We start from the raw sequence: 26007 nt of genomic DNA, 5'->3' as shown, positions 1-26007 counted from the left end.
GGAAGAATTTCATAAACATGCACAACATGACAACAATGAGGAAAAAGATTGGCAAATTTGTCAACATTAATTTTTTCAAGTTTATTTTTTTTTTTAAAGAGAGAGAGAGTTGGGGCGCCTGGGTGGCTCAGTTAGTTAAGCGTCCCACTTCAGCTAAGGTCATGATCTCATGGTCTGTGGGTTCTGAGCCCCGCATCAGGCTCTGTGCTGACAGCTCAGAGCCTGGAGCCTGCTTCGGATTCTGTCTCCCTCTCTCTCTGCCCCTCATTCACACTCTGTCTCTCTCCTTCTCTCAAAAAATAAATAAACATTTAAAAAAGAGTGAGGGGAGTCTGGGTGGCTCAGTCAGTTGGGTGTCCGATTTCGGCTCGGGTCATGATCTCGAGGTTTGTGAGTTCAAGCCCTGCATTGGGCTCTGTGCTGACAGTGCAGAGCCTGCTTGGAATTCTCTCCCTCCATCCCTCTCCCACTCATTCTTGCTTTCCCTCTCTCTCAAAGATAAAATAAACATTTTTAAAAAGCTAGCATGAAGGTTAAAAGACACAAGTAGTAAAAAAAAAATTTTTAACTACAATAATTATTTAAAAAAAAAAAAAGAAAGAGTGTGAAGAAAGGGGGGAGGGGCAGAGAGACAAGAGAGAATCCCAGGCAGGCTCCGCGCTGTCAGCTCAGAGCCGGATGCGGGGCTCCATCCCACGAACTGAACCATGAGATTATGACCTGAGCTGATATCAAGAGTCAGGTGCTTAACCGACTGAGCCACCCCGGTGCCCCAGATCTTTGTTTTTAATCCAGTATGACAATCTCTGCCATCTGATTGGGTTGTTTAATCCATTCACAATTAGTGTTATTTTTGATATGGTGGTATTTATATCTGCCCTTTTACTTTTGTTTTCTCTGTGTTGTTCTTGGCAAATACATTACATTTCTCTATGTTATAGAGGTCCACCAATACATTATATATATATATATATGTGTGTGTGTGTGTGTGTGTGTGTGTGTGTGTGTGTATATATGAGTTCTTGGTATCTCTGAACTACTTCAATATGCAAATTTGTGTCAATGTGGACATCAGCCCCTTGTCTCCTTATCATGGCTGATAAAGCAAACCAGTACACTTATGAGACGGACAGGCAACACTGGCAAGAATACGGTTAGTCTGTTTGCAAAAGCAGGCAAGGAATGTGGACATTGCCTACTCATTCATATGTCTCCTCACTCTTGAGGTTCAGAAATTCTGACTTTCAACTCTGAGTTCGGTGCAAGGACCCAAGGAGACAGCTTACTCGTGGAATAAACGTAAATAGCCCGGGGTCCCCAACGATTTTGGAGTCTCTCACCTGCGGCAAGAGCAGAGAGGACCCGATGCTTAGGACAATGAGAAGATCCCCCAAAGTAATAATCTAATTTATCTTAGGTTCTTATTCTGTGTTAAATGCTTTTATCAGTCACCTACATCTTTGTAACAAACCTCACCCAAATTTATTGGCTTAAAACAATAATTGTTTTTGTTCTTGTTTTTTCGCAACTCTGCAGGCCCGCAATCTGGACTTCGCTTGTGGCCATTGCCGTGCCTGCAGTCATCGGACAGCGTGACTAGGACCAGATGGTCCAAAATGTCCCCACCCACGTGTCTGGGGAGTCCACTGGACTGGCTGGGATCCAGCGCCCCTCTCTCCATGTGACCGTGCACCCTCTAGGAGGTGAGCTGGAATTTCTTCACAAGGTGGGCCTCAGGGTCCCAAGAGTGACAAAACCTGTTGAGGCCTCGTCTTGGGGCCCCTGCAAAATCATTTCCACAGCATTGTACTGGTCAGTGTCAATCACAAGATCAGCTCACCACCAGGAGGGAGGGAAACAGACCCCACCTCTTGATGGAAGTAGCTGCAAAATCACATTGCGAAGGGACATGCCTGGAGATGGGAGGAATTTGTGGCCGTTTTTAATGGATAATTTATTATGTCCTTTAAACACTGAAAACAACTCTGTGAACAACCTCTATGCTACGTCCGTTGTCCGTGTTGGTAAGTGAACTATCTGCTATCCCTTCGTTGCCCAGCGTCCGTCTAAGCTGCTGTGAGCCTGGTTGTGAACCTACACGTGCAGGGCGGGCCGCTCAGTGTGGGCCGCCGCTGTGGACGCTCCAAACCGCCGCGGCGCCCGGAGAACTGACGCATGTGCGCGGGGACCGTCACACACACCCCGGGAAGCTGGGGACTCTGTGTCCAGGATGCCTCCGGTAACGTTTCAGACCCAGACGGTGAGGTGGGGCCGCACGCGGGTTTCCCGCGCAGCTCGGAGGCGGTGATGGGTCCGTTGGTTTTCTGGGGCTGAGCACCTGCGTCGTCGGCGCCAGCCGCAGGCCCCGCGGGCCCGCGTGGGGAGCGTCCCACCCAAGCCCAGAGCCGCGGAGAAACTAAGGTAAGGGAACGGGTGCAAAGACAGATTTTCCACGGAAATACTTATTAAAAAAACAACAACCTGATTTCCTGCAGTTAACAAATCAGACATAGTACTTTTCAGTGGTTTTATAATTTCTGTGCGCACGTGGAGCCTGGGCCTGAGTCTCTGGCGACTGTGAGCAGGTGTCCCGGCGACAGCCGGGAGGAGGTGGCTGCAAAAACGCGGGGGCTGGCCCTGCAGGAGGCTCCCGGGGGATGAGGTCACAGCGGCTCGACAGCACCCCCACCCCCCAGCCAAGGGTCTCCCCACCGCTCCCCTGAATTCGCAGGGGCGGCCGCAGCGGGCGCGGTAAAAGTGCTCCAGGTGAGGCTCGAACTCACAACCTCGGCATCGCCCACCGGCCACTGTCTTATAAGTACCGCGCGCTAACCGATTGCGCCACTGGAGCCGTGCGGGAGTGAGGCTGCGGAGGTGGTGTTAATATATGCTTCCGGCCGAAGGCGGCGCCGGCTGCGGAAGCGGGTCGTGCGAGCGAGGCCTCCAGCCGCGGGCGGAAGCCGGGTCCCGGATCCCCGGGGCCGCCGTCGCCGCGGAAGCTGGAGGCTGAGGGTCGCGGTTCCCCGCTCTCGTCCCCGCGGCTTCCCTGCACCCAAGCTGGGATTGGAAAGCACTTGAACGACAGGTCACATCGGTCCAAACGGCCACGTGCGACGCAGACTCCGTACCCTCGGAGGAGCCCCCCCCCCCCCGCTCCGCCCCCAGGAGCGAATTCCACCTGCGTTTCCAGCTGGGTGTTCCCGCGGGCCTTCCTCCCGCGCCCGGACACCTGCCCTCCCGACCCCTCGCCCCTGGGCTCTAACCCCACGAGGTTAAGACACTTTCCTACCCCGAAACCTTCGGAGAGCTAAGATTTCCTTCAGGAAAAACACTGTTTTGCAAATCGGGCTAAGGAGATGCAGGAACCAATGTGATAATTCCGCGAGAATTTTTCTAAGGTCTCACATGCAAACCCATTGTTTCCATGTGTTGTAGCTCATTTCAGACTTTGTTCTCTGAAGGTTTTCCTTGGAGTATTTTTGGAGTGGGCAAGGCTGTAACTACACACACACACACACACACTCATACGTACCCACATACATACTATATAATATATGCATTTATGTATTTTTTAATTGGAAAAATTATTTCTGCACTTCTAATACATAGCATTGTGCAGGAAACAGTCTTGCATACATATCTGCAGTAACTGTCACATACTCTGTTTAGAGGCAAAGCACCATGGGTAAAGCTGACCATCCGTCCAGAGCTCTCTACTTATGGGATCTCGCTTTCCAATTTTACATTAATTTTTAAAAGTCAGAAGTGTTATCTCCAAAAAACGTGAAAAGAACTGTAAAAAAGTAATCACTTTATTCAATATTACTGTTGTAGAAATGAGTGTGTTTTCTTTAAGAAATGAAAAACAGGAGAACCTGGCTGGCTCAGGTCACGATCTCAGGGTTTGTAAGTTCGAGCCCCAACATCAGCTCTGTGCTGACAGCTCGGAGCCTGGAGCCTGCTTCAGATTCTGTGTCTCCCTCTCTCTGCTCCTCCCCTGCTCCCACTCTGTCTCTCTCTCAAAAATAAATAAATGTTAAAAAAAATTAGAAGTGAAAAACTAAAAAGGGGATGCCACTTAACCCGGTTGAGACATCAGTATGGTCCAGCAGGAAGAAGTACTGTGATGAGTTTGGTCTCTCTGACACCAAGAGGACATCCCAGCTCAGGCTTGAACATGCTCCTGTATTCTCAGCGGACGAAGGGTTCACGTCACTGCTGCTTTCCACTCTTTTCCACATTTCACACCAGAAGGTTGGAACAGCCTTTAAAACTTTGTTAACAGGAGCCAATCCAATGTCCACCGATTTCTCCTCAAAAGGCATTTTAACTCATCAGATAGCCCAGCAGTTTCTTTCTCATGAACACTCTAGCCATGACAAAACTCAACAGGACACAGACGAATCCAATGAGTTAGAAGAAGACATCTACTGAGTGTGGGAATGTTTGGTGCATTTGATCCGTCCAGGATTGTGAAACCTGAGTCCGTCATTGTAAACAGGAACCTGGATGCGAGTCCTCCCACAACATATTGTCCATTAACCCCGTAGGCCAGGAAAGCTACGGGTCTGTGACACCCTTGTTCATCTGTCATACAGCCAACACTTGGAGGTTCAGCAATAACACCATAAATTATTCTTCCGGTGATGAGGAAGTAAGAACCACCAGAGCGTACACAGTCATGGCCAACAGCATGTGCACCCAGGGTGGCGTCTTCAGCTTCAGCGGTGCAGCGGTGGGGGGTGGGGGGGGGAGTGCAGACTTGAGCTCTAAGAACAGGACTCAGTACAAAGTCTCCATGTTGGTGGTGGCAGGAGCGGCTCCTGACCTGCTGTATTATTTTGTTTTTATTTAGCACTATAACATAAACTATTTCCCGTGATGGGCAAGCTGAAGGAAGCACTTATATAGTCCTTGCTATTGGGTTGGACCTGTTACTCCACGTTATTACACATTTGCACAATGTTCAGTCCATCCACTGATATACCACAGTTTAATCAATGCTGCCGGATGTCTTTCCCTGTTTTCTGATGAAGAGAATATTTGGTGCTGAGGTACATTTTACAGTGTAAGGACCAGCGCTCCAGAACAGAGACTGTCTTTCCTTCTGATCCCTTGTCTTCTCTTCCTGGGAATAGCCCAGCCTGAGCTAAAGAGCTAGCTCAGGACTTGGTCCTGGGGAAGGGCCAAACGTCTGACCAACCCATTGTCCCCCTCTTGTCTCTGACCCCAAAACCATAAACAGTGTCTTCTGAGTAGGAATGTGGCCTTCCTAGCTGAAAAGTCAGTCTCTGACCCTTCCCAAAGGATCGATGTCCTTAACTCTAAACAAATGTAGATGTTCCCTGAGCCAGGTTTGGGGATAAGATGATAGTGTTGGGATGTACAGAAAGTGTAATGAGTCAAGGGTAAGATTTTATTATGGTGTTCAGACGATTTTTTTAAACTAATGGTTCCAAAAAAGGTCATACTAAATCTCATTTTCCACATATTTCTTTAAAGAATCACAGGGTGTAAATTAATGTTTTCTAACAAAGATACCACATCAGGTGCAATGGTTTCAATTAGGGCTATTCCTCGGTGTAGATCGTGGTAGGTAGTCCACTGTCATTTTCCAGACTCTTTCTTTTACTCTTTGTAGGGAAGAAACTGGTGCATTAAGTGGAGACACTATAGGGATCCCAATTGTGCATCCATTTTGGCCCATCTGTCACGGTCCCTGGGAGGATGACTTCCATTCACCTGAATGGCTTCATTTACTGGCCCAGCTGGGAACTGGGGAGTCAGCCTCAGGCCTTCCTCTCGGCTTCACCTACTGTGATAGTTCCTTAGACCACGTGCCAAGACGTCAATGTAGTGGTTACGCCAACTCCCACAAATACCATTCTAATTGTACACTGGGGACAGGAGAAATTTCCGCCCCATTGATCCATGGCCTGAGTGGATGAACCAGCCCTGGGCCAGGACTCCATTTGCTGCCTGGACCCTGTAGCCTCCATTCTAACCAGGGGCCATGATGACACAGTGGGCCTTCTAGTATCAATGTCAAGTTGGACCTTATTTAAAACAGTCCTTGAAATGTAAGGGTGTTTCTCTTTCTTGAGTTCATGGCTGCTGAGTGAATGGTCACAAGTCCCTTTAGGGAAGGAATGGGGAAATTATATTCTCCATATTTGTGGTGCTGTTGCAGGGTCCTACTTCCTCAGGACTTGGCTTTTCCTCTGGTTCAAGATCAGAGCTGAGCAAGGTATGCTGATTTTGTTTTTAATTGGGGCTGCTGCCCTCAGTCTACTGGTTATGTATTCTAGGTTCTTCTGATGATGCAGACAATGATACCTTGTTGGCTGTTCATCTCCCTTGCTTCTAGGGATGCCGTGTTCTATTAATCATCTCCGACACTCTACAGAGTTGCCTGCCCCCACCCCCACCACCCCCCACACAGATTCTGATGTATGAGTGCCGCCATCTCTGGCCCGAATCATTTCAGGATCCTATAATCCGCATCGTTAACAGCGAGGCCACTTCTGTAGCAGAATCTCTCATCAACCACACTCACCACACACTTCTCCGTGATCCTGCACATTCTTTTTTATGTTTTCAAACTCCTGCAATACTTTGTCTTCAGTGACTTTCCAGCATCACTTTTCGGAGCTTTTGATCCCTCCTTTGTGTCATTAGACCCAACAGTCCTGGCATTTCTACCACATTTGGTGAGGGCCATTTCTTTGTCCAAACAGGAGAATCCTAACGGTGTGTTGGTTCTTGCCAACGTGTAAAACCTCTGCACTTGGTGAAAATGCTCCAATATCCATGAACTCTCTTTCAGCTAACTTTGTGTTTCATGCCCCTTGATCAGGAACCCTTGGAATCTAATTCTTTTTGGGCGGATATTGAATGGGTGTTTGGCAGAGCACCAGCCTCTGCATTATCACCAAGCAAGAAGGACGTGCTTACCCTTAATAAGGAGGGCTGGGGGTCTTGGAAAGTCTGGGGATTTAGATGTTCTAATGCATCCAACCAGATGTATCCATCCGATGCCTCAAGGTTCTATTCTTTTCCAATCCAGGCCATGTGACTTGAGCATAGGAGATAATCTGGTTTGAGGGTTTAACCTTCTTTGGAGTCCTACTATTCCTACGATTAAGTCTTGAACCTGAACCCTTGCCTTTTGTGCTCTCGAGTTGCAGGATATGAGAAGTTCTTTATCTCCTCTTGGGGAGGCACTCTGGTTTTCACAGTTAGCCTTTATCTGGTGAGAGGTCACCCTCAGCCTTTAAGCATCTCCCTCCAGAGCATCAATTTCTTCTCAGAACAACCTTAAAATTGCCTTAAAATTATATCACCTCAAAAGTACCACTCTCTCACATTTCTCAAGTGCCTGATCCGTCACGTTCCCCAGCACATGGAGCTACCAGCGTGACCACCTTGTGCGTGTTTGGTGAGAGTTGTAAAAACTGCACCTGCTGGTCTGTATTCTGGCTGTTTGTGCTCCCCCCACCCCCCACACTGCCAGCCAGAGAGCAGACAGTTCAGCTTCAAAACTCTCAACTATCATCTATCTATCTATCTATACATATATACATCTATATATGTGTATATATGGGGCACCTAGGTGACTCAGTCTGTTGAGCACCCAACTTCGGCTCAGGTCATGATCTCATGGTTTGTGAGTCTGAGCCCTGCATCGGGCTCAGAGCCCGGAGCCGCTTCGGATTCTGTGTCTCCCTCTCTCTCTGCCCCTCCCCTGTTCATGCCCTGTCTCTCTCTGTATCAAAAATAAATAAACATTGGGGCGCCTGGGTGGCTTGGTCGGTTGAGCGTCCGACTTCAGCTCAGGTCACGATCTCGCGGTCGGTGGGTTCGAGCCCCGCGTCGGGCTCTGTGCTGACAGCTCGGAGCCCGGAGCCGCTTCGGATTCTGTGTCTCCCTCTCTCTGCACCTCCGCTGCTCCCACTCTGTCTTGCTCTGTCTCAAAAGCAAGTAAAGACTAGAAAAAAATTTTATTAACTCTCATTTTAGCATCTTATTTCTCAGATCCCCTTTGGTTACCTGTAGGGACTCAAAGATGGAGATCTGCATTCAGAGTTTCCTGGAACACTACTTCAGGGTCAACACAAAGGCATCAGACCCTCGGGGGTGTCCGCAGCTAGGACGGGCCCTTCGGAGACGTCCCAAGTTGGGAAGTCAGGTCTTGCCTTTTATACCCTCCGCTGACTGTAATTGGATACAAGCTGCCCCTGGAGAGGGGACATGGCTTTGACCTGAGACAACTCCTAATCAGGGGTGACAGTTCAGAGCCACCAGGTGACAACCTTCCAAGGATCTGGGAGGACAGTTCCTTCTAGGCAAGGGGTTAAGGTAATTTGGGAAACACACCATCTCTGGTAGTTACAGTGAGAAAGAACAGAGAGATGAGACAAGTTTGAGCACAGGACAAGGTATAAAAACCACCCCAGTGATGCCAGGTGCTGCAGAAAACATTTTATTGGGACAGGACAGGGCTGGCTGTGATGCTGAGGAACGTAGGGTGGAGAGAGGAAAGCCCATCCTTCCAAGGGCGCCTGGCCCGGGTGTCGTAGCCTGAGTGCACTAGAGGTCAGACCCTAGGAAAGTTTCTGTAGGATCTAAGTGAGAGGGAGGCTCTGGAGATGCCCCTCCCTTCATGCGAGGCAGTCCCCTGCTCCCACTCCACCCCAGGGCTCCTAAACCAGAATGACAGGTCGGTGTGCATGTGGGACGGTGGGTGTCACGGGTGAACGATGATCTGAAAAGACTTGGGAACTGACAATGCGTGTTTGTCCTTAGGGGAGGGAAAATGTTATGAGGTGGAACCCAGACTGTGTGGCACCACCCCACTGTTCTTTCTACACCTGTCGGGTGGAGAGAGCAGGGGCAGCGTGCTGTCGAGGAACGCACTTCTCCGGGAGACTGTGGCAGACTGACCCATCCTCACGGAAGGCTGACGTTCCCTTGATGGATAGGAGTGATGCCATCTGTAACGGGCGTCTGAGGATGTAGGGTTTCCGGTGTTTTGTGCTTCTCCCACGTCCGTGCTCTTACAAGGAGAAATAGCAGCAGCCTTCTGAACATCAATCTACTTGGTAGGGAGGGGGAACTTCGGCAGGGTAGAGTGATTGGGTCGAGTGGAGGCCATTTAGGGAGACAGCGTAGGGAAATACGGAATTTTTTAAAAACAGGCCTTCAGGTAAGAGGCAGGATGGCTCCCGCCCCACACGCGGGATTCCTATTTCGTTTTTAGCTGCTTCAGGCACTCCAGGATGTCCGATCTGACGGTGCTGATGGGAGCCTGGTGGAACCAGCGCATGACAGGGACCCCGTTGGGCCCCACCAGGAACTTCTCAAAGTTCCAGCGGACGTCGTGGACCTTTACCGGCTCCCAGGATATGTGTCTGAAAGAGCCCAGCACCTCAGAGGGGTGAGGGCAGGAGAGCTGGAGCAGAGAAGGAACAGAGAAACAACATCATTCCTGCTACTTTCGCCCATGGGGAATCCGCCCCTCCCATGCCTAGATACTCTGATTTCCTGTGATTCTCAACAACTCTGATTGCCACCATGCCAACCATCAGGACAGCTGTCGGGGGGCGCCTGGGTGGCTCAGTCGGTTAAGTGTCCGACTTCGGCTTAGGTCATGATCTCGCGGTCTGTGGGTTCGAGCCCCGCGTCGGGCTCTGTGCTGACAGCTCAGAACCTGGAGCCTGTTTCGGATTCTGTGTCTCCCTCTTTCTCTGACCCTCCCCTGTTCATGCTCTCTCTCTCTCTCTGTCTCAAAAATAAATAAATGTTAAAAAAAAATTTTTTTTTAAGATGGCTGTCAGTATTACAGGAAGAGTCTGTTCCCCCCTCCTGCTCCCCGTGACCCTGTGATCACACAGCCATGCTGCTGTGGGTAAGACACGTCACCTCTGTGGCTGTCAGTTTCCTGTCCTGCAAAGTGAATGGCTTAGATTAGAATGTGCTTCTCCAGGTCTCAGGGTTCCTGGGCCAGAAGCATCTCACAAATATCTTTGGGACCAACATGGAGTTCCAACATTTTGTTTCATCAAATAACAAAACCTTTCAGAAACATCATCACTTCATCATTTAATTTAAAAAAGGTTACTGTAAGAATAAATTCTATATACGTCCTAACCTGAGACTAACGGGAAACCCTATAAGTCAGTTGAGTTTCCGAAACCCTCCTTACACTGTCTTGTTTTCTCCCATTTGCTGAGAGTGTACAAAAATCGCGATGTGAGCCGGCGCTGCCTAAAAGTGGCCTCCAGTTCTCGGTACCTAAAAGTCAGCGTTTTATCAAAGGCACTTATTAACCTGTTGATTTCTACGTCTCCCTCTCCAATGCTAACCCATCAAGGAGTAGGGACTGTGTCTTCTTTTTATCCGTATTGTTTAGGAAACTGCCTGAGACTCCGCAAATGTACCTTGAATGAATGAATTCACCACGCAGGCTGGTCCTCGGAAACACTGTCATTCTACACAGCGCTCTCCGTCACCGAAGCCAGAGCCTCATGAATGGACAAATGAAACCCCGATCCCTCTGCTGAGCCGGAGATCTCTTGCAAAGATCTCATCCCGTTTGCGGGCATGAGACCCTTTTCCACCACATGGGTTGTAAGGAAGGGAAGAGGGAAGAAGAGGTTTGGGTCAGTAACTCACTCACCTTCAAGAAGCTGAAGACTTTCTGTTCTGTTTTGCCATTCACATCCCCTTTCTCAAAAAGCTGGAAATTCGGTACGTATCCTCTCCCTGGACGCACATACCTGCAAGGACTCACAGTTGCCAGAGAGCTCCAGAGTGTAGGAGAGAAGGCTGTGGGGGGCCCCGGGGCTGGGGGTCATGGGAAGGGCAGGAAGAAGGGCAGATACAGAAAACAGGGCCCGGGGAAATAAGGCCGTTCTTCACATCAGGCTCCCTGATTCACGTAACGTGTCTCTGTTCCACAACCTGAGCCTGTGCCCCTGCACTGCTTCTGTTCCAGCTCCTTCTGCGGTCCTGCTCCTCTGCGGTCCGTCCAGACCTCACTCCCAGGGAGAAGGAGAGTGTCCACGTCAGGGGAGGACAAAGTTGACGTCGGTGTCACCCACCCCCCACCCAGGAAGCCTCGTGTGAGCATGCCCCGCAGACTGAAGAAAGGTGGGCAGAGGCCTCCGGTGGGCCCAAGCAGGCACTCACTTCAGCCCCGGAAGGATCTCCGAGTTCTCTCCTGGTTCCTGGTTCCCAAACTGGTTGCAGGGAAAGCCCAGCACGACCAGGCCCCAGGGCTTCAGCTCGTCCTGAAGTGCGTTCAGTTCTGTGGGAAGAGGAGAGACCGTCTGGTGGCCTGGCCGGAGACTCTGCCTTGTGTAGAGAAAGATCTATGGGGCCACCCATTTTACAGAGAAGGGGACAGAGGCTCAGGGAAGGAAAAGTCTCTAGCTGGAAAGACCTTTAGTGACAGGGCTGGAGTTACGTGCTGGAGCTCCAGACACGCATTCAAAAGCCCTTTATTATAGGGTAATATTTCCCCAATCTGTGGCACATCAGGATCAGCGGAGGGCCCTTCCTGAAAAGCAGGGATGCCCAGGTCCCATCCCAGAGAATTCTCTGGCCCTTCTTCTGAGTTGGCCCCCAGTCATCTTTACTCTTCAAAACCTCACCAGGTTACTATGGATTGTGACGGGTGTGACTGCTTATGGACAGTGCATGCAGGGGTTACTTAATGGGTTCTGTTTCAGTCTGGCAGGATGAAAAAGTTCTGGAGGTTTGTCTCCAGATCTGTGAGTGTGAACACACTTAACACTACTGGTCAGTACAACTTGGAAATGGTTACAAGTGTAAATTTTATGTTATATCTTTTGTTAACCACAACTAAAAAAAAGGTGTTTGCCTTCCCTGGTTGGTTCATTGCAGGACTGAATCTTTCTTTCTTTCTTTCTTTCTTTCTTTCTTTCTTTCTTTCTATTTTGATGTTTATTTTTGAGAGACAGAGAGACATAGAGTGTGAGCAGGGGAGGGGCAGAGAGAGAGGGAGACACAGAGTCCGAAGCAGGTTCCAGGCTCTGAGCTGTCAGCACAGAGCCCAATGCAGAGCTTGAGCCCATGAGCCAAGAGATCATGACCTGAGCCAAAGTCAAGAGGCTCAACCGACTGAGCCACCCAGGTGCTCCAATCTTTCCTTCCTTTCTTTCTTTCTTTCTTTCTTTCTTTCTTTCTTTCTTTCTTTCTTAAGAAAAAGACACAGATGACGATAATGGGCTTCTCTCCTCTGTACAGACTGGGTCCCCTGGGTGGAGCAGGAAATAGACCTGATGGGCAGAGAGAGCCAGAGGAACTCCAAGCCCAGCTTCCCGGTGTTCCTCAACGTCCTCAGGATGTTCTACGTCAGTCCTCACCGACATGCCGGAACACACGAGCCTGCACCTGCCTCCTTCCACTGTCTTCCCATCCTTTGCTCAGATTTTTGTCATCAGCTTCTTTGTTAACCCTTTCTGGGCTAGGTGGCTTCAGTGCCCTGACAGACACTAGCCGGTCCCACGAAGATTCTCCACAACCAACTGGTCAACGGGAGCCTCCTCTTAGTCCTTTTCTTTCCTCCCTCCCTCCTTCCTTCCTTTCTTCTTTCCTTCCTTTCTTCTTTCCTTCCCTTTTCTTTTCTTTCTTCTTTCCTTTTTCTTTACGAACTAGACATTGGCTTCCCGATTCCATACGGTTCCCCAGTACCTCTCCCCACATCCTTCTTACCTGTCTTCAGTCATCGTACATGATCACTTGCTCTGGGAAAGAGACAATAAATTAGGAATCCCATCTTCCAGTCCTTGGGAAACTATTCCTTAGTTTCCTTGTCTGTTCTGTACAGAGTGGGAACTGAATACATGAATTTTTAAAGTCACCGTAAACTGGTAAAATGAATTATGGTCCAATAGAGTGCCATTCAGTCCTTAAAAAGAATGAGGAGGTGGTCTGAACTCTAAAGTACTTTAGTGGGATGCCTGGTTGGCTCAGTCAGTAGAGTGGGTGACTCTCAATCTCAGGCTTGTGAGTTCAAGCCCCACATTGGACATGGGGCCTACTTAAAATAAATAAATAAATAAATAAATAAATAAATAAAGTACTTTATTAAAACAAAAAGCAAAGTGACAAGCAGTATTTACATTATGTTACAATGGGGGGGGCAGAAAAAAGAATTTGCGGATTCTGTAAACATAATACCGGTCATCTAGAGAGAGGGGGACAAGGAGCTGGAAAGACTTCTTCTCACTCTAGACTTGATTCCTATAATTTGTGAGCCTTGTGAACATGTTACCTATTCAAAACACAACATAATCAAAAACAACAAAAAAATGAAACTCTTATTACTTCAAACATAAGGAGTGTCTCTATTTCTGGTTAAAATCCATCCTGTTCATTATTCACCGGCTTCGAAACCACACGGCCGAAGATACGAGAAAGATGAAATCGCTCCCTGAGTAACGTACAGAGACGGGGAAACCACGTCCAGGAGACCCTGAGGTGCAGCCGGACGACTCGCCTCTACCCCCACCTGCTGGGCCAGCTCTCCGGACGGACACAGCTGCAGCCCATCCCCGGCGCCTCTGCCTTAGCCAGTGACCCTGGAAAAGTCTCAAAACATCAATGCTGTCTCGTATTTACCAAGACTTCTGGAATCTGCGCCGAGGCCCCGAGTCCTCAGCTATATGTTATTCTCCCGGAAATCGCAGGAGCAAAGCAGAGGCAGGATGTAGGGAAGGGCTCGGCAAACTTTGTATGAAGACAGTGGACACCTTAGACTCTGCCAGCCGGATGGTCTCCATCCCTACAATCATCAACTACTCAACCCGGCCTTGAGGCGTAAATCAGCCACGGGCAGTACGGAAGCACATGGGCATGGCTGTGTCCCAATAAAACTTTGTTCACAGAAGCAGGCTGACCAGATTCGACCCGTGGGCCATTGCTTGCTGGCTCCTGACGTGAGGGAATGAAGTCACTGGGTCGTGAGGATCTACTTCAAGGCGTAATTAGAATGTAATTCCACTTATGATTTACAACATGCTGAGCAGGAAACTGTAATCCCAAGGACAGTGGCTCTGAATTCTTACCAGGATACTGAGCTGTCAGGCCGCAGTAGGTGGCCACGTTGACGAAAAGGACGTGCTTGCCCGCGTACTGCTTGAACTGAATGTGTTCCTTTCCATGAAGAGTGAGGGCGTCATATTCGTAGATGGTGCCTTTCACATCTTTGTAGCAATCCATCTGGAAGATTTTTAAAAGGATAATATTAGTAACGGTTCCTAACACCTGTGAAATCTGTCAGCGCACCCAAAGGGTAACGGCTGCATTAACCGAAAACGAACCAGCAAACAGGGCTTTTCTGAGGCGTCCACGACACGATGGAAACTTATGTCTTGTGACTGGACAGCCAATGGTGTTTGAGCGGCAGGCAGTCATGTCCCCTCCCGTTATCCTGGCAGAGGTAGGGCGCCGGGAAACGTGCCAGGATGAGATGAAAAGAGCAGAGATTCACGAAGTAAGGGAGGCCAAAGAGAAAAGCTCGCTGCCCTGTGTGCTTCTGTGGAAATGAGGCTTCTTGCTCGTTCTGGACTGAAGGTGTCCCGCCTAGACTCTCCCACAAAGGGCAGGTGTGGGATGGCTTATGTGTCCGAGGACGGCCTGGTCACTTCTGTAACTTTCCCGAGGCCTCCCGACTGCTTGCTCCACGCATCAGCGTGGTGTGGAAGGAACTCCGGCCTGGGAATCCAAAGCCAGCTCTGCTCCCCAGTTCCCTGTGAACCTGGGCCGTTCTCATCCTTGACCCTCAGTTCCCCCGCGGGTAAGACGAAGACGTTCATCTAGAGTCCCATCAGCTCTTCAAGCGGCCTTCCAGGTTTTACCTTCTGGAAGCTAACGTCAGCCCTGCTTGGGATACTTCTGTCCCTCACGTCTCGCTTGCTCGTGTGATGGTTTTACAAGCCACCACCGTGACGCTCCTTCTGTAGCCCCCAGCAGAGGACAGCGAGAGCCCAAGACCATCTGCTGGTGCCGCGAACATCCGTCCAGCAGCACCTGCTCTCACATAACCAGCCCCCACCACATCGTGCTCCAGGAATCGAATTCTCGCCTTCATCACTGGCTCTGTCTGTCCTGTTCCTCCCCGGATCTTCTGAGCATACTTGAGCAGGATTCTACGTGACACAAATAAGTCCCATATAACAGAAATGCTTTGTACATGACATTCTCGCTGCCTGATTTTAGGTTAGATTCCTCTACAAGGCAGATCTCGCCTTGTTCTTCCCCTACTCGATTCTTGTGGAGTCCACGAGGGACCCAAAGGGTCTGGACTCCACAGTGCTCATCAGCACAGCCTCACAGAATCCAGGGAGTGTGAAAAGGAAGCTACCAAGCCTCATGGCGAGACAAAGGCAGAGAGGAACTGGTCAGAGAAAGGGGAGAAGGACGAAATGCGATAAGGAAGGTCCAGATTTAAAGTAGGATTAACCCAGACTCCCTGGAAATCCAAGGGACTAGAGAGGATTTTAGCCAGCCAGCCAGCACCGGTCCTGATGCCACACAAACAAAACCGGACTTTCTCCAACCTTCTTGGCCAGCTGCTGCTCTTGCTAGCACACCGGGCTGCGGGCCTCAGTCCCTGCCCCTGGTCAGAAGGCTGCCTCCTCTAAGCAGGCCTCTGCGCTTTCCCCTAAGTGCACAGAGACACACACGCCAGCAAAACTGAGAATGTTGTGTGAAAGCATCGACCTCCATGTCCATGGTGCCGGTGCCAAGCTGAACATTTTTCATGATTTGTCTTCTTCCCCCTTTGCGACCGCAGTGAAAATTAATGACAATCATGTTGGGTACCAGGGTGTGGGGATTTAGAGACTCTGGACCTGGAGAGCCCTTTGCGGTACTTACTGCTGACACTCAGTGCTGCTTCCAACGTATCTAAGTCCACATGACAGGTCTCCTATACCTCCAGACTCAGCTTTTCATTAAGCAAATTCTGCAGCCCAGGGTCCGGGGCCTTCATACCCAACCAGGCAGCACGCAGTGACAGAAAAGCACATCAAGTCTCAAAAGTAGAGCGTTCTCTGGTCGATTTCAGAGCAGTAGGAAGATCTTCCCAGAGCTGCCTTTTTCTGAGCACATCGCACGCGTCATAATTACTGTTCAGTCACCCACAAGGTAGACGCTGTCACCCACGACTTCACAATGAGATGGCAGAGGCTGACAGAGGTGAAGGGTGACCAAAAGTGATCCCCCCGCGACGGACAAGAGTTTGCTCGCCTCTCACTTCATGACCCCATTCTGCCTCCAAGTCACCTAGATCCCAGCTATCCATCCCTGAGCTGTCCTCCCACCGCCACACACACACACACACACACACACACACACACACACACGTTGCCTCAATAAGGCAACGGAGCCATGAAATGAGACTAGACTGAGGCCAGAATCCAAGACTTGATTCTAAATTCAGTTGCTTCAGTCCTCCAGTTATTTCTGCACGTGATTTATGCTTCTCTGGTAGCTCTGTGACTTTATCCATCTGTAAAACTTCCACACTGATTCTTTCCTCCTCTTCGTGGGCATCCCACTGAGACGACTTAGCCCACGGTCTCCCCCAAACCCTGCCGCCCACTGTGATGCCCGCGCCAGCCTTGCCTGGGGCCCAGCTGAGGCCGATACTGACGTTGCTGGAAGGGTATCCAGGCGACCCTAAATGGAGATGGAGAGGAGCAAGGACCACAGTAAGGAGCCTCTTCCCTAGATTCGGCTCAAGGAACACCGTTTATAGGACTGAAGAAGAGGCAAGAAGAAAAGGAAGGTTAATGGGAAGCACAGGAAGAAAGCAAGCGGAGGCGGGAGTCTTGCCAGAATGACTGACGCAGGACAGAAGGACAGAAGGTGACTCTACCTTGGAGCCCCGCCCCGCCCCCTCTGGGGTTCACTCACCTTCACCTTCTCTGGGGGCTCGGGATTCGTGCACGTGACGCCGACTAGCAGAAGAGGGAAGAGGGAGGAGGCCGGTAACTGTGCCGTCATCCTAGTGTGTGAGGTTCTGGTCTTGGAGGCCGCGACCTCCCGCACTCTGGCAGCCTTCTGACACGCTAGCCAAGCCCGTGCAGGCCAGTCGCCAGCCGGCAAGGGTTTCTGGGACATTAAGTGGGGACGCAGAATTTAAACCACGTCCTCACCCACACACGCCCCCACGTGCACTCAGTGCTCACCAGTGCGATGAGGGCCTGGGACTCATATAAATTCTGGCAGAATTATGAAAAGGTGAGGGCAAGGGCCCATGGTCCTTGAAGATTACTGTCTGCTTTAGCTGGGTGGAGGGTAGTGTCCAGACGCAGAGAGAGCCTCCCCAGCCTTGCAGCAAAGCCACTGGAAACAGGACCACACAGACCCCAGATACCATTCGGGGTATCGTGATTTGTGGGCCACCGAGGGCCTCTCTAGGAGAGGTGGAAGGAAACTGGCCCTGAGGGAGCAAAAATATTTGCAATAAATGTGAAGGAAGCCCATTAATATCTCGTGATACACCTGCCTGCAAGCGCTCCCAAATCAGTAAGAAAAAACAAGCAGCCCAACAGACACATGGGCGCCAGGCAGGAAACCAAACGGCATCTGTGCTGGGATACAACGTTCTCCTTCACCAATAATCAAAGACGTATAAATAAGAAAAGATGCATTCTGTGTTTATCAGATTGGCCACAGTTAAAAGGCGCGGAGGCACCCGCCTGGCTGTCGTCGGTCTGGTATGGGGGGGGGGGTTGCACACCAGACGGGGGAGGGAGCCGCCAGCGGCTGCCAGTTTTCTGGAGGAGAATCTACCATTCTGAATGTGCTCCTTTTAAAAGTGCTCTTAAGGGGCGCCTGGGTGGCGCAGTCGGTGAAGCGTCCGACTTCAGCCAGGTCACGATCTCGCGGTCCGTGAGTTCGAGCCCCGCGTCGGGCTCTGGGCTGATGGCTCAGAGCCTGGAGCCTGTTTCCGATTCTGTGTCTCCCTCTCTCTCTGCCCCTCGCCCGTTCATGCTCTGTCTCTCTCTGTCCCAAAAATAAATAAAAAAAAAACACGTTGAAAAAAAAAAGAAAAAAAAATAAAAGTGCTCTTAATCTCCTGGAAGCCCCAGGGCCTGAGAAGGAAAATGGTAATGAGGCACGAATAAAAACGCTTTGCCTCTCAGCCAGCAGCTCTTGGTTTATCGAGTTCCCGACTGCTCAATCGTCTCTGCTGAAATTGGGACTGGTGAGGGATACAGGCCTGGATGTTGCCGGATACCCCGCTTCAGTGACATATTTACCCCCACCCCACCTCCCCGGGGGCCTCCCAGCCTCCTTGTCCCTCTCGTGTACAATGCGGTGCACTTCTGGAACCCAGGTGCTGAGGCCCGAGGGAGTCACACTCCTCAATTCACAACCGCTTGTCCTTGCAAAGCCCCCTTTGCTCTGTAGAGTATTTACAGCCTTGATTTCCAAACCACATTCTCCCCGGCCCCCCACCGTCCCCATGGCCAAAATATGTTTCCTATTCCTGTGGTTTGTAATCCTGGAAAAACTTGCACATTCCTTATCAGATTACTAGCCCCTTAAAGCTTAAAAAAAACCACTCACTAACCCTAACCCTAACCCCCGCCTTTGGACATCAGAATCAAGTGGTTGAGTTCATCAAACTCTTACATTCATGGCACTTTATCATCAGGCTGTGCACTGGTTGTCTTATTATATTAATTTAAAATGTTTTTTTCTTGTCTCCAATCCACCCCTATTTTCCGGCTTTCGGGAGGAGGGGCAAGGAAACAATCGATCGATCGTGCAGAGTGGCAGGTCGGGGCCCCAGACGACAGGAAGCCAAATGACTGAGACAAGGTGAAGGTTCGTGCAGGTTGGCTTTGATCCCAAGTCGAGGGCGAGTGTCTGGGCTGGCCCCCGAGGACTAACAGGGAGACGTCGGGCCCTCCGGATTCCCCCCACACCTCTCTTCCCACAGCCTTCCCCACAGAGGGTCTGTGGGCAGCTCTCTCTTCTACCCACCCCTCCCCACCCCCAGGGGGAAGTCCCTCTCAGCCAGTCTGTCGCCACCCCCCCTCCAGGTCCACACAAAGGGCAGCCTCCGCCTCCAAGTCTGATGGGGCTCAGTTCTTTGAGTCTGGGCATTCCTGAGCTCTCTTGGAAAACAGACGCTTTTGTTATCCCAGATTCCTCCTCTCTCCTCCGAGGCCTCTAATCTGTTGGGGGATGGGGGGGGAGCCCAAAACAATGACCTCTGACCCAGCCCCAAAGCTCCCACAGCCCGGTTTCCTGCCGTGTGAACCTCCGGACAGCAGACCTGACACCTGCCCCCCCCCCCACCCGCAGCCTCTGTCTCAGCTCAAGAACGATGGACATTAAAATATACAGCCTCAAAAATAATGTTTTTGTTACTTACCAATGTTTTCCATTCCTTTATCCTTCCCAAGCTGTGTGACTTTGGGCAAGTTACCCTGTGTGCCTCTGGTCTTTGTTTATGAAGTTGGGAGAATAATACAAAGTTTACAGGGCTAATTTAAAAAAAAAAAAAAAAAAAGAGGAGATGATTCATTCAAAGTCTAAACATGACCTGGCCAAGGTAAACATCCAGTGTTGACTCAACTAAGAAACTGATGCACAAGTAGAAAACCCAGTTTACCCAAAGTCGTGGGAAATTGCTAACTGCTCCTCCATTGCTGTTATCAATTCCTTGCTCTCTTCACTATTTTCTCCTTGCTCAATGACTCGAGAGCAGAAGAGATTTCATCATAAACTCTGACTCTGTGGTGGGACTAAGTGGCCTAAAATCTCCACTGTTCGAGAATTCTGTCCGGGAGAAGAGAAATTTCCAGGGCTTGGGCTCCACGGTGGGAGGGCACTTCCTGTCACCATGGCGTCCTGGTCCACCTGCCCGTTCCAGCACCCCTGCCTCCTCCTCTTCCATCCACTGGAGCCGCTTATCCAGTCCCTGTTGTTGCCTTTCCGGAAGGTGCAGATAACCCCCCTCTTGTCTTCTCTCTTCCAGGTTCTTCACTTCCTGTGGACCCCCGGCTGTCGACCCCCCTCCACCGATAAAGAGACAGTAGGGTCAACCAGTTGAGCACAGCATCAAACCCAGCCTCTCCAGCGTGTACCACACCTATCTGGACAGGCTCCCAGCCTCCTTCCCAGCACCCCCTCCTGCGATTCCCTGACTTCACACCAGCCGAATCCATCCAGTCTCTAAAACACACCTCTTTGCACTTATATTCTTGAACTTGGAGGTCAATTATTCTGAGTACTTTGGGATTCCACCCCCCCCCAAATTATCTCTATGTTTCTTCCCACCTAGAAGACAAGGATGCAATTTTATCAGATTTTACCAAACAAGATTTTAGGTGGAAACGTTTGTAACCTGAGCCATAGAGTCAAGGCTGGAAACCTGTCCAGACCTAAACTGAACCATAAACTCTTCTCACTTTCTGACTTTAAAAATCCTACACTTGCCCGTAATCCATGATATTTAATACACAATGATGAAGTTTTAAGGTGATGGTGGGGTGGTCCAGAGCCAACGGCCAAGAAAGAATTCTTGAAGACATCTTTGGTGCAAAAGGTGATTTTATTAAAGCACAGGGACAGGACCCGTGGGCAGGAAGAGCTGTCCTGACAGATAACTGATTATGTACCCTCAGGTTGGGAGGGGGTCAGGGGTAGAGTAAGTCTGTAAGGAATTTTGGAAGCAGGGTTTCCAGGACCTTGAGGGGCTGGTGTTGCTAGGGAAATGCCACTTATCACCGTTTAGTAAAACTTCAGTCGTGAGACCCTTCAGATGTAGGGTGGGGTTGCATATGCTTGGAGTATGTTTGCCAGCATGTATCTCAGGGCGGTTAAGACAAAGGAAGTAGACTTGCAGGATCCTGGGGGGGTCAGGGTAATGTTAAGCCAAGGTTCCCTTTGCCCCAGCGAAGTGTCATCATTGAGGCAGCTGACCCCGTAGAGGGAGGTCATTCTATCAGTTTTAAGAACTTGTCGATGGGCTGTAGGCAGTAAGGGAATTTAATTTTTCATTTGCCTTAGTTTCCCACATCACCATGGCAAGCACTTACACCCCTTTCTTTTGTTCTTGGACAGCCAGGAGTGTTTTGTTCCTTGGACAGCCAGGAAACACATGTCCCACCTGGGGGGGGGGGCGGGAGGAGGCTATAACCTGTACTTTGCCCTCAGCTCACCCCACACAGGGTGGCAGAAATCACTATGTCTCAACCACTGCCTACTTTTCCCATTCAGACTCCAACTTTTCCTTGAGCTAGGACTCCTTGGAGGAGAACTTTCTTGCCCAAGGTGACACAGCTAATGAGTGGCAGTTAAATAAAACCTCCAGACTCCCCCTCCTCACTTCTGTTACTGACTTGATCCTGCCTGAAAATTGACAGCAAGTTTCTTGTGTTTTAATTAAAAGTAACAGGAGTTTGGTTCCTTTGGTTATAAAGGAAACAGGTTCAACTTTTGCTCAGATGCTGTCCACCTCTTCATCCCAGATTCAAACCCAGCCTCTGCAACCCAGACCTGACATAGAGATTTTGGTCCCCGTTTAGTTTTACCTGAATATTTTCCCTGAATTAGATCGTCTCTGTTGGCATCTGGGATCCCCGTTCAGACCTCCAGGATTTTCTTTACTCTGGGTGTTAAGTGTGAGGCATACGACTTATCCCTAAATCTGCAACTTTAAAATAATATTGCATATGTTTATGTAATATTTGTAGTTCACCAATGTCCTTCACATCGTTAATTCCATTTAGCCCTCCCAGTAAGCCGGTTAGGCAGATAGGACACGCATTCCTTGCTCGAATTTGCAATGGAAAAGTGAGGTTCAGACAGGGGACATGACTTGGGCAGTGTCAGAATAGTGTAGACCTAGACCAAAAGTTTGAGTTTTTATTTCAAATCCATTTGTCTCTCCACTCTTAGCTCAATTCCCCATAAAACATGTTTGGGAATGGAGGAAAGTCCCAGAGAGACCAGAGTCCTTTTGCATTTAATTTTCATCCACACGTGTTCTTAACCTGCTGACTTCCTTTCCCAGACTTGCTGAGGTCTGGGCCTCTCCCCCGGTCTGGGCTGACTGTGGCCCCGAGACTTCCCCAGAGCCAGGCGGCCTGGCACGCGGCCATGTCACTGACCCCAGCTTTCTGCCAGGGAGAGCTCTGCTGCTTGGAGGTGAGGGTGGGAGGCAGCGAGAGGAAGGGTGTGTGCTCCCCAAGGCGGTGTTCTCGTCTCTTACTCCAGCTCTAATGGGCTGGGGGAGGGCGTGGGAGAGAGCTCCGTGTCCTGGCACAACTACCGGAACCTGAGGAACCCACACGATTGGAAACCAGAGCCCTCCCACCTGCAGAGTCTGCAGTCTGTGCCTCAGGCCCTTGCTCCCAGGGAAAGAATAAATATGCTAAATAAAAGATGTCTTTTGTCAACAAACATGCCCTGTGGCCATCGCCAATGACGTCCCAGATCTGTGAGGCTTTGAGAAAATACCTCCCTAGACCTCAGTTTACCCATTTATAAATCAGAAAATCACCAAAGTCCTTTCTAAGGCCGACATTCTCAGGTTTTTTTGTCTCAGCTTTTGAGAGAGATTCCGAGCTCCTCCGAAGCTGAGTTGATCAGTTGTTACCCCGAGGCGATTGGGAAACAAAAGTAAGAATCAAGAAATTCTGTGGATTTTGAGTTCTCCTGTGGCATATAGGTTTTCCAGGCCACAGCTGTATATGGGAGAGCCAGATGCTCAGTAAAGTGGAAAGACTGGCCGGTCCAAGCCACCAGGCCAGGGCCAGACACAGCTACAACCGTACCCCCACAACTGTCTATCCACGTTGCAATCAGATCAGACGCAGAACAGATTCGCGGTTGAGACCACTTGGCTTCTCTATCACCCCTTTGCCTCTGGCACCCTATGAAGGGTCTGAGGGCACCAGGATAACACCAGGACTTGACCTAGAAAACCCCTGCAGTCACCCCAGGGACACCCAGGGACAAGGTTGGCTCTCTTTCTGCCTAAGATCAAGAGAGGCAGGACGTATTTACAGATGCAGTGATATGATGTTTGGAGTTTGCATCAAAATCATTCCGTGTGTCTGTGCAAGGGGGGAGGGCTGGGGGCACATGTGGATGTCGATGAAATTGGCCGGGAAATGTGCTGATCACGGCTGAAGCAATTAGGAGGTACATGAGGTCAATGATACTCTTCGCCCTGCTGCCTGCGTGTGTTTGAGAGTTTCCATAGAAAATATTTAATCAAAGGTAACAAGCTGGGAAGGGGGCTTCTTAAAACTAATGGATAGAAAAGGAATAGCACAGTTAGAGGGTAAATAAAAGAGATTAATGGAGAGGGAAGGGGAAGGAAGAAAGAAGACAGACAAATAGTGGGATTTTTGTGAGTAGTCACTAAGTCCTTACTCTGTGCCAGGCATTTCTAGGTATAAATTCTCACTAATGTTTACTTTAAAAGTCATCATTATTATGTTCTTTTACAAAGAAGAAACTAATACACATACAAATTAAAATTGCTCAAAATTGCATAGCTAGAAAGAACTCAAAGCCAGGTCTGTTTAAGCCCTAAATCCCAACTTTTGTCCCTGGACACAACAGGCAGGGAGAGAAAGAGACAGCAGCCGTAGACAGCGAAGGGTATAGAGTGTAGAAATGGAAACAAATGGGAGACAGAACGAGGCTCAGTGAGTTAGGCATCAGGGACCAGGTTGACAGGAAGCCCTTTCGAAGCCATTCCCGGATCGGTGGGCAGTGGGGGCTGGTCCCTCTCCCCCGCCCCGGACTCTGAGGAGGAGGGTTAATCTTGCATCGGGATAAGTTAATAGAAACCTGTGATGCCATCTGGAGCTTGCTGTGAAGGAAACATGAATTCCATAGTTCCATCTCCTACTGGTGCAGGCACCCAGGAGAATCCATGACCTCCCAGACATTTGTGACTAGCCTTGCCACGAACTTCCTGTGTGTGTGTGTGTGTGTGTGTGTGTTCAAGCTAAATTATAGCAGAAAGGGAACAGGTGGGGAGGGACGCCTGATTGGCTGTCAGGTTAAGCGTCAGACTTTGGCTCACGTGGTGATCTCCTGGTCTGTGAGTTTGAGCCCCGTGTTGGGCTCTGTGCTGACAACTCAGAGCCTGGAGCCTGCTTTGCATCCTGTGTCTCCCTGTCTCTGCCCCTCCACCACTCACACTCTATCAAAAATAAATAAACATTAAAAAATATTTTTTAAAGTTCAATTGCCTGGGTGGGTAAACTGAAATGGGCACCAATCTCAAAATGGCAATTCATATAAACTTAGACTGACTTTTGGTTGACATTAAAGCCAAAGTGAATAATAAAAAATAAAAATGAGTGAACTGATAGTGTTCCAAGGATATTAGAGAAAAGAATGCTATCTTGGACTATATTGATTAGTGCACAGTATTCCAAAAAATGTCCTTTATATTGATCGAATCAGACCTGAAATAGCGTTTCTACCTGCGGACAGAATAAAAATGTAAATTAATAAATCAGAGCATGTTCTAAGGAAGAGCGTCAGGATATAAGCTGGCTTCCAGTAGGTATTTGTTGAATTACGAGGCAGGTAGTTAGACGTGCGTGAGGAGGGATAAAGCAGGTGCAGACCACAACCTCTGAGCCACCTCCAAGGAATAACAGGACAAGAAAGGCCTAACCGCAGAGCCGGCTCAGAAGCCACAGCGGGGGCGGGGCGTGGGGGGGGGGGGGGAGCTCCAAGAGCTGAGCATGCGCACAAACGGTACAACTTGCCCTTCCGGTCACAGCAAAACCTCGTTAGAAACCCACAAATACGCGATGCGTGAATAAATACAGTTAGAACAATGCATCAGGGGCAGGCGCATGCTCCAAGCCAAAGTGTGATGGACCCACCAGCTGCCGGTCAAACAAGTCAATCCAAGCCCAATCTGCTCGTACACAAAGCAAATTTAAGAGGATGCGGCTAGAGCTTCCGGGGCCGGTCCCACTCTCGCTCCGCAGTGGCCCGAACGGTACGTAGCAGCCCTATGAGCTATGCCCCCACTCTGGTGTCGCGTCTCCATCCTTCCGCGCGTCTGGGTCGAGAACCGAGCGAGCCGGTAACGCAGAGAAACTAGATGAACTCATGAAGGGAGGAAGAAACGATCGGTCATCTGTCTGCCTCGATTTGGGCCCCCACAGGCCCTTTACGATGCAGCAGGCAGAGTGAACGTTGTAAAAATATTCGGTTAAATCTGACACGGTGTTTTCCCGCTTGCAGGTCCCAAGGCTGCTCAGCGAACGTCCAGAATCCAAACGAGCACGAGGCGCCCCGGAGTCGGAGCCCTCGCATCCTCCAGCCGCTCCGGTCTGTTCTGGGTCTTGCCAGCCACCTCCACCCGGCGCTGCCTCTCCCTAGGTCTTGCCTTGTCCCAGGTCTCACCTCCCGGGTCCCCTGGATGGAGGGACCCCCTCCGACTCCTCCTGGTTACGCTGTGTGATCTCATCTGTGGTCTTCTTGACAGGGCTTCTCAAATTCTGCAACTTCCTTGTTTATTCAATGAAACAAGCAGACATCGCTTTATGGTCTGCCTACCCATGAGGTGTAAACCTCCCTCTGTCCAGCTTGTCTAAAAGTCACCTGCTTTTATTCATTCGGAGCTTAATAAACACTCGTCGGATGAATAGGTAGACCTCTAGATGTCTTAGAGTAATAGCTCATAGATCTGGTTGGACGCACATAAGCCATTTTACAGATCTGTTGAAAACTATGGACTCCTCACTCTCTAGAAAAATGACGCTGCGCACTACGGTTATAACACCAAGGCGTTCCCGATCCCTCAATACTCTTGCTGTCTATAGCGATGTTAGGTTTGCTTAAAACAGCAGGAACAGAAAATCTTTTCCTCTAAGGACATGAGTTTCATCCAGAAACTGAGAGTGGATGTTCTGGCCAAATATTTTTTCCAGTTCCCAATGTATTCAGAGCCTTTGAAACAAATACAGC

The 26007-nt window shown here is 49.8% G+C and overlaps 1 protein-coding gene and 1 non-coding gene across 2 annotated transcripts; both read right to left on the bottom strand.

Moving 5' to 3' along the window:
• Positions 1-2758: 2758 nt before the first annotated feature.
• TRNAI-UAU (transfer RNA isoleucine (anticodon UAU)) lies at positions 2759-2851 on the bottom strand. Its single transcript is given in 2 exon segments — positions 2759-2794; positions 2814-2851. It is a non-coding gene; the product is annotated as a tRNA-Ile (tRNA).
• Positions 2852-9244: 6393 nt separating this feature from the next.
• Positions 9245-17037, bottom strand: LOC124529349 (epididymal secretory glutathione peroxidase-like). Its single transcript, XM_047103223.1, has 5 exons — positions 16948-17037; positions 14094-14247; positions 11191-11308; positions 10679-10778; positions 9245-9451 (listed from the first exon to the last, which is right to left on the bottom strand). Exons 1-5 carry the CDS (start codon positions 17035-17037, stop codon positions 9245-9247), a joined length of 669 nt encoding a protein of 222 aa, XP_046959179.1.
• Positions 17038-26007: the final 8970 nt, after the last annotated feature.

This window comes from Lynx rufus, unplaced genomic scaffold, assembly GCF_022079265.1.
Source record: "Lynx rufus isolate CCGP_SWC_20201006 ecotype Redwood Valley unplaced genomic scaffold, mLynRuf1.p SCAF_6, whole genome shotgun sequence".
Taxonomy (NCBI): Eukaryota; Metazoa; Chordata; class Mammalia; order Carnivora; family Felidae; genus Lynx; species Lynx rufus.
Note: the sequence above shows the minus strand (reverse complement) of the source record. Positions and strands in the feature narration are given on the sequence as shown.